Below are 13,147 nucleotides of genomic sequence, written 5' to 3' on the forward strand. Positions count from 1 at the left end.
ATAGTAGTTGTAAAACTGATGTTGTATGGCTATCTTCAACTTTTGATCTGGGAAATTTTCAAATAAATCATAACATGTAAATTTAAAAAATCATTAGGTTTGATGTGATTTGAGAGAGATACTTTTTTTAAAAATTTTGTTTATTATTGAGAGAGAGTGAGTGAGAGAGTGCACACGAGAGAGCAGGGGAGGGGCAGAAAGAGGGGGAAACACAGAATCTGAACAGACTCCAGGCTCTGAGCTGTCAGCACAGGGCCCCAAGCAGTGCTTGAACTCTTGAACTGTGCCGAAGTCAAACCTCTACTGACTGAGCCACCCAGGCTCCCCATAGGGAGATACTTTTGTCTTTGAAGCACTGAGCACTTTGAGGCCTCATGATATTAGAGATTTGCATATCAATAAATGGGATTTCCTGCAGTTGTGCTAAGAATTAATATCATCAGTAAATGAATTTTTGCTGTTGTTCACTTTGCAGTGGACTATGTAGAGTTGCCCATCTGAAAAGCAGTTCAGATGCCTGCATTTCAGAGAATCTATCAGTGTGCCTTTAGTACTGGGGACTCATGCTTGAAAACTAGCTTGCTGTCGCTTTCTTCCAGAACTACGTGACACATCTCTCCAGATACTTAGGCGCATAGACTTCTTGATGGAGTGTGAGAAGGCTCATTTGAAACCTCGGATCAGGCTTGGTTTTAGCACTCTGAGAAGAGTGAGTTTGTGATTTTCATGGTCACCTCTGAGTGATGCCCTAATAAGTTTTAGAAGTTGAATGGTCTAGAGAGTTTCAGTGAAGCTAAGCTTTCCAAGTATATGTCACTAAATGGATTTTTTAAGTTAATTAGGGTAGGATTTCTGTCACTGCAGAAACCAGAAGGACTGTATGTGTATATTGTTTTACCAAACCAAGATCATAACATACAGTATTTTAATTTACCAAAGTCTTGTAGGCATATTTTTCATCAGTACTTAGGTTTTTTTTTTTTTTACCTTTTTCCCACAAAATGCCTTCTGTTTTTCCTATTGTTGTGGTATAACATACACAGAAAAGCATAATAAAAATGAATTTGTGTATGTACATGTTGTATGTATTTGTGTGTGTATACACATCTAAGTAACCACCACCCAGATGGTTCCCTCATGACCCTTCCTAATCAATAACCCTTGCCCCCAAATAGTCATGATTGTGACATCTACACCACTAATTAGTTTTCTCTGTTCTTGGGCATCTTATAAATGGAATCATACAGTATGTACTCTTGTGTCTGACTTCTTTCACTCAACATAATGGCTGAGATTCATTCATATTGTTGCATGTTATTTATTTTTAATAACTGTATAATATGTATGATTTCAAGGAAGTTCAGTTCCTCCTTGTCCCTGTGGTATTTATTGAATGGCTACTTTGTGTCCAGCACTGGTGATACAAGGGTAAGCTACAACCCACAGGGCAGGTACCTTCAGAGAGTTTATAGCCTTAGGAAAAACAGAGTTTAAATAACTATGAAAACAAAATTGCTATTATAACCAGTGCTCCAGGGCAAAAATACACAATGTTATGAAAGTTTGTAAAGAGGCTTATTTAACTTAATCAAAGAAGACGCAAACATTTACCTGAATAAAGAAATTAAATCTGCAATATGATTGGTAACAGATTTCTTAGCATGTGGAAGAGCATACACTGAGGCCTCATAGGCTGATGGAGCATGGTGAACACCACCACGGAGAGAGGGTTTGAGTGATTAAAGCAGAGACAGGGGAGCATGTTACAAAATGAGATTGGAAGGATAGATGTTGCCAGATCACGTAGGGCCTCATATCTATTCCAAGGGCTGTGAAAAGCAATTGAGGGATTTGGGGTCAGGGAAGGGTTAACAGTCAGATTTACATTTTTTAAAACTTTTTAAAAAAAATTATAGTTAACGTAGTGTTACATTTGTTTCAGGTGTACAGTATAGTAATTCAGTACTTCTGTACATTATCTGGTGCTCATCACAACTGCGCTCCTTAATCCCCATCACCTATTTAACCCATTTCACTCCTCCCCTCTGGTAGCCATCAGTTTGTTCTTTATAGTTAAGTCTCTTTTTTTTTTTCCCCTTTTTCTCTCTTTTTTTTTTTTTTTTTTTGGTGCCTTTGCTGGTTTGTTTTGTTTCTTAAATTCCACACATAAGTGAAATCATGTGGTAGTTGTCTTTCTCTGGCTTATTTTTCTTGGCATAATACACTTCAGTTCCATCCATATTGTTGCAGATAATAAGATTTCATAATTTTTTGTGGCTGAGTAGTATTCCACTGTGTGTGTGTGTGTGTGTGTGTGTGTGTGTATCTCAATGTGCACCATATTGTCTTTATCCATTCAGTGGATATTCAGTGGATATTCCAAGTCTGGGCTATTGTAGATAATGCTGCTATAAACATTGGGTACATGTATCCCTTTGCATTAGTATTTTTGTATTCTTTGGGTAAACAGCAGTAGTGTGATTGCTAGATCATAGGGTGGTGTGTTTTTTTTTTTAACATTTATTCATTTTTGAAAGAGAGAATGCGAGCGGGAGAGGGGGCAGAGAGAGAGAGAGAGAGAGAGAAAGAGAGAGACACAGAATCCGAAGCAGGCTCCAGGCTCTGAGCTGCCAGCACAGAGCCCAACGTGGGGCTAGAACTCACGAACCACGAGATCATGACCTAAGCTGAAGTCAGAGTATCAACCAGCTGAGCCACCCAGGCACCCCAGGGTGTTCTATTTTTAACTTTTTGAGGAATCTCCGTATTGTTGTCCAAGAGTGGCTGTACCGGTTTTCTTTCTTTTTTAAAATTTTTATTTATTTATTTTAATTTTTTTTTTTTTTAGAGAGGGTGTGTGCATGCAAGAAGGGGAGAGGGACACAGAGAGAGAATCAGGCTCAGCATGGAGACTAATGCAGGGCTCAATCCCACAATCCTGTGATCATGACCTGAGCTGAAATCAAGAGTCGGACACTCAACTGACTGAACTACCCAGGAGCTCCTCTCTTTCTTTCTTTCTTTTTTAATGTTTATTTTTGAGAGAGAGTGAGAACAAGGGAGAGAGAGAAAGAATGAGTGGGGGAGCAGCAGAGAGAGAGGGAGACATAGAATCTGAAGCAGGCTCTAGGCTCTGAGCTGTCTGCCCAGAGCCCAATGTGGGGCTTGAAACCACGAACCTCGAGATTATGACCTGAACCAAAGTTGGACGCTTAACCAACTGAGCCACCCAGATGGCCCTCTTTTTTTTTTTTTTAAGGTTTTATTTGAATTCTAGTCAGGTTTACATCTTGAAAATATTCTGCAGGTGTAAAATAAATTAGAAGAGGCCATAATGATGAGGGATGATCAATTGGAAAGAAATTTGTAGTAAGTCAGAAGGGAGATTATGGTACTTTGGATTAGAAGGTAGTGAAGGAGGGGCACCTGGGTGGCTCAGTCGGTTAAGTGGCCGACTTCGGCTCAGGTCATGATCTCGCGGTCCGTGAGTTCGAGCCCCGCGTCGGGCTCTGTGCTGACAGCTCAGAGCCTGGAGCCTGTTTCAGATTCTGTGGCTCCCTCTCTCTGACCCTCCCCCGTTCATGCTCTGTCTCTCTCTGTCTCAAAAATAAATAAACATTAAAAAAAAAAAAAAAAGGTAGTGAAGGAGATGAAGACAAGTGGTTAAACTCAAAATAGTAGAGAAAGCCAAATGTTGATGATTGATATGGGAGGTATCAAAATTGACTTTTAAGTTTCTAACTTAAGCAAATACATAGAAGAAGGTGCAAATGACTGATGTGGGAACGTTGAAGGGTGATCTGCTATGGAGGAGTGCTGGATGTATCATAAGTTTAGTTTGGGGGACACTGACTTTGGTGTTGAGACGTAAGAGAAAATGCCAAGTTCGCAATAGATCATATAGATTGAGAGGGTAGAAGTCCAGAATCAATTTGGCTATCTCTTATTGAAGACATTATTGTGGATTAAGTCACTTGGGGAATAGTACAGCATAAGAAGAAAATATGTGTAGCCTGAGCCTTGAAGAACTTTGACATTTAATTCTTGGTTGGAACCTCAAACAGCAGAAGTGCCAGAGAGGTATGAGGAAAGCCAAAAAGGTGGGCGCCAGGCAGAGAGTTGCATTGCAAATTGCAAATCTTTTCATTTTATCTGAGCTGGTAAGTGAAAAACTGTATCTTTCTGTAGTTTAAGTAGAAATTTTAGCAAATATAAATGGATGTAAGTATGTTTCTTGTCACTGTAATTTTTTTCTCTCTTTAGTCTTTTACATCATTTCCTATTAATCTGCTTTCCAGCTTCTAAAATTTTGTTGCTGTTGTCTTCTTTCTCTTTTTTTGTCCATATAGGTTCATGTCCCCCCTCTTTAAAAGACACATTTTTTTAAGAAAAGTTTTGGTTTAACAGCAAAATTGAGTGGAAAAGAGTTTCCAAATGGGATGATGAAAAAGTTCTGGGGATGGATGTTAGTGATGGTTGCACAACAATGTGAGTGCATTTGATACCACTGAACCACACACTTTAAATAGTTTACGTGACAAATTTTATGTATATTTTACTACTTTAAAAAAAGTTTTTACAGATTGAGAGAAAAGTATGGCAAATTCCCACATACTTCTTGCCCCACTATACACAGAGCTTCCCCCACTATCAGCATCCCATACCAGAGTGCTACATGTGTTGCAATTGATGATCCTGTGCTGACACATCATTATCACCCAAAGTCCCTAATTTATTTATTTTCTATTTTTTTATTAAAAAAATTTTTTTTAATGTTTGTTTATTTTTGAGAGACAGAGAGACACTGTGAGCTGGGGAAGGGCAGAAGAGAGAGGGAGACAGAATCCAAAGCAGGCTCCAGGCTCTGAGCTGTCAGCACAGAGCCCGATGTGGGGCTCAAATTCATGGACCATGAGATCATGACCTGAGCTGAAGTTGGCTGACTGAGCCACCCAGGTGCCCCCAAATTTATCTTAAGTTTCTTAATTTCTTTTATAAATTTATAGTGTGAGCAAGGGAGGGGCAGAGAGATAAGGGAGAGAGAGAATCCCAAGCAGGCTCCAAGCTGTCAGCCCAGAGCCCCGATGCAGGGCTTGATCTCACCACCGTGAGATCATGACCTGAGCCAATATCAGGAGTTGGTTGCTTAACCAATTGAGCCACCCAGGCACCCCTAAAGTCCCTAATTTACATTAAAGTTCACTGTAGATACGTGTAGATACAGAGGAGTTTTACTGTCCTAAAAATCCTTTTTGCTGCACCTAGTAATCCCTCCTTCCCCCTAGACAGACTCCCAGCAACCCCTGATCTTTTTTACTGTCTCCATAGTTTTGCCTGTTCCAGAGTGTCAGGTAATTGGAATCATAATCATATGTTGTCTTTTCAGATTGGCTTCTTTCACGTAGCAATATTGCCTTTAAGATTTCTCCCTGTGACTTGATAGCTCATTTCTTTCTAGTACTTCCCTCCCCTTTTCTGCAGCTTCAATGAGATGAAATTGACATGTAGTAAATTGTACATTTTTAAAGTATAGCATTTGTTAAATTTTCACCTAAGTAGATACCTGTGAAACTATCACCACAGTCAAGGTAATGAATGTGTCAATCACTCAAAAAGTTTTTCAGTCCCTCCTTTTTCCACCCCTCTCCCATCTCTAGGCAACCACTGGTTTGCTTTCCGTCACTATAGATTAATTAGCAATTTCTAGAAATTTATATACGTGGACTCACACAATATATTCTCTTATTTGAGGGAGAAGGTATGGCTTCTTTCATGCAATATAATTATTTTAAAATTCATTCATATTATTGCCTGTAATAGTTCATACATATTTCATTGTATGGATATACCATGATCTGTTCATCCATTCATCTGCTGATGAATATGTGGGTTATTTTAGTTTAGGACTGTTACAAATAAAGCAGCTCTGAACATTAGTGTACAAATCTTTGTATGGAAATATGCTTTCATTTCCCTCAAGTAAAATCCCGCCTAAGAGTGGAATGGCTGGAACATATGGTTAAGTGTGTGTTTAATATATATATTTTTACATGAAATTTATTGTCAAATTGGTTTCCATACAACACCCAATGCTCATCCCACCAGGTGCCCTCCTCAGTGCCCATCACCCACTTTCCCCTCCCTCCTACCCCCCCATCAACCCTCAGTTTATTCTCAGTTTTTAAGAGTCTCTTACGGTTTGGCTCCCTCTCTAAGTGTGTGTTTAATATTTAAGAAACTGCCAAAGTGTTTCCAAAGTGGATGTGCCATTTGTGGTCCCACAAGCAGTGTATGAATGTTCCTATTGCACCACAGTTTCACCATCACTTGTAAGGTCAGTGTTTTGTGGGGTGTTTTTTAAGATTTTATTTTTAAGTAATTTCTATAATCACTAAATGATGTCGAGCATCATTTCAGGCCATCTGTATATCTTTTTTTGGTGAATGGTTTCCCGTAATCTTTTGCCTGTTGTTTATTTAGATTGTTTGTATTACTGAATTTAGAGTTCTTTATATTCTAAATACAAGTCCTTTTTCAGATATATATTTTAAAATATTTTCTCCCAATTTGTGGCTTCCCTTTTCGTTTTCCTAATAGTGTCTTTGAGAGGCAAAAGTTTTCAATTTTGATAAAATCTAATTTATTTTTCTTTCATGTTTTTTTTTTTATGTTTTTAAAGGTTTTGTTTTTAAGTAATATCTATACCCAGTATGGCGCCAGAACCCACAACCCTGAAGATCAAGAGTTGTATACTCCACTGACTGAGCCAGCCAGATGCCCTGTTTTTTGTCTTTTGTTTTTTGTTTATTCTATTAAATGTTTAGCAAAGCCAAGGTCACTTAAGATTTTCTTCTACATTTTCCTTTAGAAGTTTTATAGTTTCAGTGCTTATATTCAGGTCTATGATGCATTTTGAGTTATTTTTTGTATAGAGGATTGTTTTTTTTCTTTTTTGCTCTATTTATTAAAAAGATCCCTTTCCCATATTTTCAGGACTTTTGATTAGTTGATTTGCCTAATGACCAGACAGACATCATCCATAGATGATTAAATTCTTACTTGTTTAAATATTTTTTACTAATAGATCAGTCACCAGAAACATTAAGGTGTTCAAAACGAAAACCTATTTTTTCCCTTAAGTCTTGAGGGAACTGTGACTGTTAAATGAATTTTCTATTTTCAACCCACTTCAGAGAGCACAGGATTTAAATTGACTGTGCTGTTAAGCCTGTGATTCTTGGTTAACCTGCAGTATGTGTGCCAAAGAACAATCAGCACTTTTCCTCATCAGCTTTGGCTCTGAAAGAAATCTGGTTCTCCCCTAATGCTACTTGTGCAGGCTTCTCAAGTGATGGCTATTTTTACTCCCACAGGCTTTAGAAGTACACTTAGCCCAGAGGCGGTGCTCCTCAGTGCTGTTCTAGACCATTCTCCTTCATCTTCCCTAAAACCCTAGTTTTGAATCTTATGATATCATCCACTACCCTTCATTGTTGCTATCATTTCTTCTTGTTTCTCAACAGTTTTGGATCCTGGCACACTGTTGGCTCTTTTCAATACTACTCTTATCTAAATTCTTGGTGATTTGGATATCCTTGCCTACCAGTTTCTTGAACTCTTCTCCATTGATCTTGTCTTCTGCTAGATTTCAGCCACTCATCCCCATGGTCATACCCTGTACCTTATAATTAGTGATAATGTGTAATCCCTCCATAATCTCAGTTTTCTCATTACCACTGTCTGATTATTGTTTCCTGTCTTTCCACCTCACTTCCTCTGGTATCAAGTGTCCAATAATTCTTCGATTTTCTTCTGCCAGTGGGATCTCAACATTGTCCACCTTCATCTCTTTTTCGTTCCTCTTATTTAGCTGAAATTGCATGGTCAATCATAATCACTCCCTTGTGTATACTTTTAGCTTTGCTGCCCCCCTCATAATTTGTTTGGCAAAACCACAACTCTGGTTAAATCTACCGTCCCACCAGTTTTACTTCTTACCTATGCAGCTGAACCCAGCTGAAAAAAAAAAGCAAACATGCTGATGGATCTCATTTTAAATTTCTCACCACAAAATTGCAAGTGTTACCTTATGGAATCCCACAGTTGTACTGTGTTTCCCTAGTCTTCCCATTCCCCCAGCCTTCCAGATGACTGTCTCACACTTTTCTCTCTTCAAACCTCCAGTATCCCCTTCTCTCTCATCTGATCCCCTTAACAAGGTAGGATACATCCTACTTCTCAGGAAGTTGAAACAAATATGAAAGAATTTCCGTGGAATCCCATGACGACGTGAACCCACCTACCAGCATCAGTTTGACTTTGCCTTGCAACCTGTTGTCTACACATGAGCTGTGGGGTTGATAGGGAAGGGTTCTATCTTAAAGTCAGTACCTGTGCTTTGTATTTTGCACCCTATTGCCTCTCGCCTACTCAAGATCATCACTTAAGCAGTTTGCCTCTCTTTCCTACATCATCACTTTTCCCTTCTCTGCTGGGTCGTATCTATTAGCATGTAAGCACACTGTTACTTCTTTTCTCTTTAAAAATACTTCTCATGATCTCACCTCTGTCAATCAATTTCTCCTTTTGTAGCAAAAACTTCTTTAAAGCATAGTCTGTATCCAACCATCTCAGATTCCTTTATTTCTGCTCTCTTAAATGCACTTTTCAGGCAGGGATTTTTTTTTTCCCAATCATTTTATTAAAATTTCACTTTTTAGGGGCGCCTGCGTGGCTCAATCAGTTAAGTGTCCAACTTCAGCTCAGGTCATGATCTCGCAGTTCATGTTCGAGCCCTGTATCGGGTTCTGTGCTGACAGCTTAGAGCCTAGAACCTACTTCAGATTCTGTGTCTCCCTTTCTCTCTGTCCCGCCCTGGCTCATGCTCTGTTTCTCTGTCTCTCAAAAATAAATAAACGTTAAAAAATTCTTTTTAATAAAATGGCACTTTTTAGGACCACCAATTATCTACACATTGCTGATTCTCATGGCCCATTTTCAATCCGTATCTGGACCTGGCAGCAGCATTCAAAGTACTTACCTCCTTGTTACCCTCTGGAGTTTTGTTTGTTTGTTTTAATGTTTATTCATTTTTGAGAGAGAAAGAGAGTCACTCAACTGGCTGAGCCACCCATGCGCCCCAACCTTCAGGGTTTTTCTCCTGTCTCACCAGATGATCTGCATTTCCTCTACTCATTTTTCCTCTTCTATCCTACTTCCTCACACTGGAGTGCAATAAGAACTCAGACCTTGCTCCTCTACTTTCTGTGTTCACTTCCTTGATGGTTTCTTTTAGTCTCATGGATTTAAATGTCATCCATGTCTTAATGACTCTCAAGTTTGTGTATCCAGCATCAATCTTTCCTTTAACTTCTAGACTTAGCTCATTTTCTACTCAATGTCTCCATTTGAGTCTAAAAGATATCTCAAAGTTATATATAAAACTAAATTCCCTATTTGCTACCCAAAAGTCACTCAGCCAAAAATTTCATTTCAGTTGGCATTTCTTGCCTTCCAGTTGCTCAAACCGTAAAACTTTCTTTTTCTCCCCATCCCACATCCAACCTATCAAGAATCCTGATAACTGTACTTTTAAAATATATCTATAAAATATATCTAAATCTAGCCTTTAGCTAGAGGCTAGAGAAACAAGTTAAATCATGAGGAAACAATTAGGCAAATCCAGAAAGTAAGATATTTCCCAGGGCAATTGACCTAGTCTCCTCAGTAAATCAGTGTCATGAGAAAAAAGGAAGGAGGTAGACTGTTTTAAATTAAAGAGCCTGAAGAGGTGAGACAGAGACACTAACCAAATGCATTGCATGGTTCTTGGAAATACTGCCATATGCAACAACGTGGATGAACCTGGAAGACATTTATGCTTAGTGAAATAAGCCAATCACAGGACAAATAGTGCAAGACTTCACTTATATGAGGTATCTAAAATCATCAAATGCATGGAAACAGACATTAGAATGACAGTTGCCAGGAGCTAGCAGTTGGGGCAAGTGGCAAGTAAATATACTTGCTGTTCAGTAAGTATAAAGTTTCAGTTATACAAGGTGAGTAAGTTCTAGGGTTCTGCTATACAACATCGTGCCTATACTCAACAGTATTGTGCACTTAAAATTTTGTTGTGAGGGTAGATCTCATATTAAGTGTTCTTTCCACAATTTTAAAAACACAAATGCAGTGCATGATTTTTCTTGAATCTCATTTGAACAAATCAACTATAGCAGACGTTTTAAGGATAACGTAGGAAATTTGAAAATAGGTTGAATATTGGGTGGTATTTGGAGAGTGTTGTATATTAGGTGTATATCAGAACTATAAGAAAGTGCCTTACTGATTAGAGACGTATAGTGGAGTTTTTAGGAGTAAAATGTCAAATCAAATATGGAGCAAATATGGGAGAATGTTAAATCTCTATGATTGACATATGGTTGTTCACCATGATATTTTCCTTCTCTGAATGTTTGGAGAAGTTTTATATTAAAAATTATTACCTTTACTGCTACCACATTGACCACCATTATCTCTTCCCTTTATCATGTTAATAATTCCTGACTGGGGTGTTCTACACTTGGCTGCCCACAGTCTAATGTGAACCCAGCTACCAGAGTGATTTTTTTAGTTAGCTTAGAATTCTCATTGGCACCCCGTTTCACTCAGGGTAAAAGCCAATGCACTCATAATAGTATATCCTAAGTGATCTGGATGACTTGTTACCATTCTGATGCCTTGTTTACTCGTGTTCTTTCCCACATCAGTTCCCTTGCTCATCCTTATGCACATCAGGCAACTCCTGCCTTAGGACTTTTACGTGATCTCTCATAAATCAGATATCCACACAACACTCTTCTTACCACCTTCCAGCCTTCACCAATATTTGCTGGGTTTTCAATATATCCTGCCTTGACTACCTGTTTAATATCATCAGCGCCCTTACAGTCTAATCCTCTTATCCTGCTCCATAGTAAGTATTTTGGAAATATTTATTGAATGAATGAATATGGACTTACAAATTTTGGCTTTGAAATTAAAGCAGCTTTTATCTTTTGTATCCAAGAAGAGTTTACCACCACTCTGTCATTTTCCATCAACAATTTCCCTGATAACAGCTGGATGTCCTGCATTTCAGTTCTGATGCTAACTTCTGAGTTAGCACAGACCCCACAAGTTAAGGCCTCAGTCCCATAAAACTGCCCCCACTTCAGATGCCAGGGGGACATGGGGTCTTCAGTGTATCCACACTTTTTCCTGGCCAACTACAAATTCAGGAGTTCCTGTGAACTCCCCTCCACTGCCATCCCTTTCAGTAATTTTCAAGAATGACACAAAACTCAGGAAAGCTTTATATTTATGATTACAATCTTATCATGAAGGATAAAATCCAAGAATAGCCAAACGAAAGAGATGTATAGGGCAAGGTATGGAGCTGGGGCAGCGCAGAGCTTGCATGCCCTTTCCAGGCATACTACCCTCCCAGCACACTGATGTGTTCACCAACTTAGAAACTCCCTGAACCCAGTTCTTTAGGGGTTTTATTTGGGGTTTCACTCCATAGGTATGATTGAAATTATGAACTCAATCTCCAGTCCCTTCCTGGAGGTCAAAGTGGGGCTGAAAGTTCCAACCCTCTATGTGTTTTGTTCCTTTGGAACGAGCCTCCATCCTGAAGCTGTCTAGGGGTCCATGATGAATTACCTCATTAGCATAAACTCAGTTATGGTCAGAAAGTGCTCATTATAAATTACAAAGGACACACTCCTTCTGAGGACATTTTAAGGGTTTTAGGAACTCAGTGCCAAGAACCAGGGATGAAGACCAAATATATTTTTTATTATACCACAACCACATATTGATTGAAAGAGTAAAATCAGAAGTAGTAAGTTGTGCCTCTGAGTGCCTTTAGTTCTAGTTTTCAGAGTTTTAGAAAGAGGGGAAAATAAAATAGGAGACCAAAAGAGATAAAATGAAGGTCAAGCTGTGCACAATGGTCACAAGCCTCTTAAATGGATACTTTTCAAAGAGCCCTGAGTTGTTGGTCCTTGGCTCAGAGCCTATCCCTTATGCGCCTTTATTGCTTATTTTGATACAGTAGGGGCTAAGCATAATTCCCTATAATTTTATTGTTACTATAGATGTGAAATTTAATTACTATAGCTAACTCTTGAATAGACATTTAACGTCAGGGGACCAAAGTGATTGTTTTGGGTAATTAAAACATAGGAAAATAGACCTAAGAATCAACATATCTAAAAAAGTACTAAGGTTTGCTAATAAAAATGCCATAGTAAGAGAGAATCATAGTGTTGGTTTTGGACCTGTCTCGATTTGGCTGAGTTCAGTAAGAATATTATGGTGCTTAAGTAATTTAGCAGTACAAATGAAATTTAATATGTTTATTTTTGTTAAGGCAATTAACTGCAGGCAGATAATATATTTCTGGAATTTTATTAAGTATTAAAGTCAATGAGCTTTTTTCTTTTTTTTTATTTCTCTGTCTCTTTTTTTATTTTTTAGCTTAAGAAGCTATGACTGGTACATAAGTTAAAGTCAAATAGATGTGCTACTGGAAAAATCTAAGGAAATGGTTTTGTACGTTTCATAGGTTCTTGTTTTTTTGTTTTTCTTAGCAAGAGACAGGACATAGTAAGAAGCTAAAGATAGCTTCTTACTCATGAAGAATGCTCCAGTAAGATTATCCGTTGTTGTTTACATGTCTGTGCAGAACTATGATCTATTAAGAACTTGGAGAAAAGTACATTTATATTGTTTGATCATAACCTGAGAGCATTAATTAAGGGGTATTTAGAAAGCATTGCTGAAATTGTAAGCTACTTACAGAAACAGTTATGGCTAGATGCCTGCATATTGAGTCAATATTTATTACTCGGAAAAGTCACATTGGATATAAGAAGACTGGACTACGGTTCTTGCTATGTTCTGTGCAAGTAGTAGATTGGAGGCTTATGGATAGCTTAAAAGTTCACTTTCCACATTTATTTTATTTATTTTTTTTAATTGTCTATTCATTTATTTTGAGAGAGAGATAGAGGGCATTCATGTATGAGCAGGTGAGGGACAGAGAGAGTGAGGGAGAGAGAGAATCCCAAGCAGGCTCCATGCTGTCAGTGCAAAACCC

The 13,147-nt window shown here is 38.3% G+C and overlaps 1 protein-coding gene across 6 annotated transcripts in view; it reads left to right on the top strand.

Moving 5' to 3' along the window:
• HOOK3 (hook microtubule tethering protein 3) overlaps positions 1-13,147 on the top strand; it is a 114,091-nt gene that overhangs the window by 9,409 nt on the left and 91,535 nt on the right. For 2 of the 6 annotated variants that reach the window (XM_078445501.2, XM_078445505.2), the window contains exon 3: positions 6,236-6,334. The exons of 3 other annotated variants lie outside the window; for them this stretch is intronic. In XM_078445501.2, coding sequence (XP_078301627.1) covers positions 6,236-6,334 — 99 coding nt within the window. Of the gene's footprint in view, positions 1-4,298; positions 4,489-6,235; positions 6,335-13,147 lie in introns of those variants that run through there. One more of the 6 variants, XM_078445504.1, reaches the window with a different exon arrangement.

This window comes from Panthera onca, chromosome B1 (assembly GCF_046562875.1).
Source record: "Panthera onca isolate mPanOnc1 chromosome B1, mPanOnc1 haplotype 2, whole genome shotgun sequence".
Classification (NCBI taxonomy): Eukaryota; Metazoa; Chordata; class Mammalia; order Carnivora; family Felidae; genus Panthera; species Panthera onca.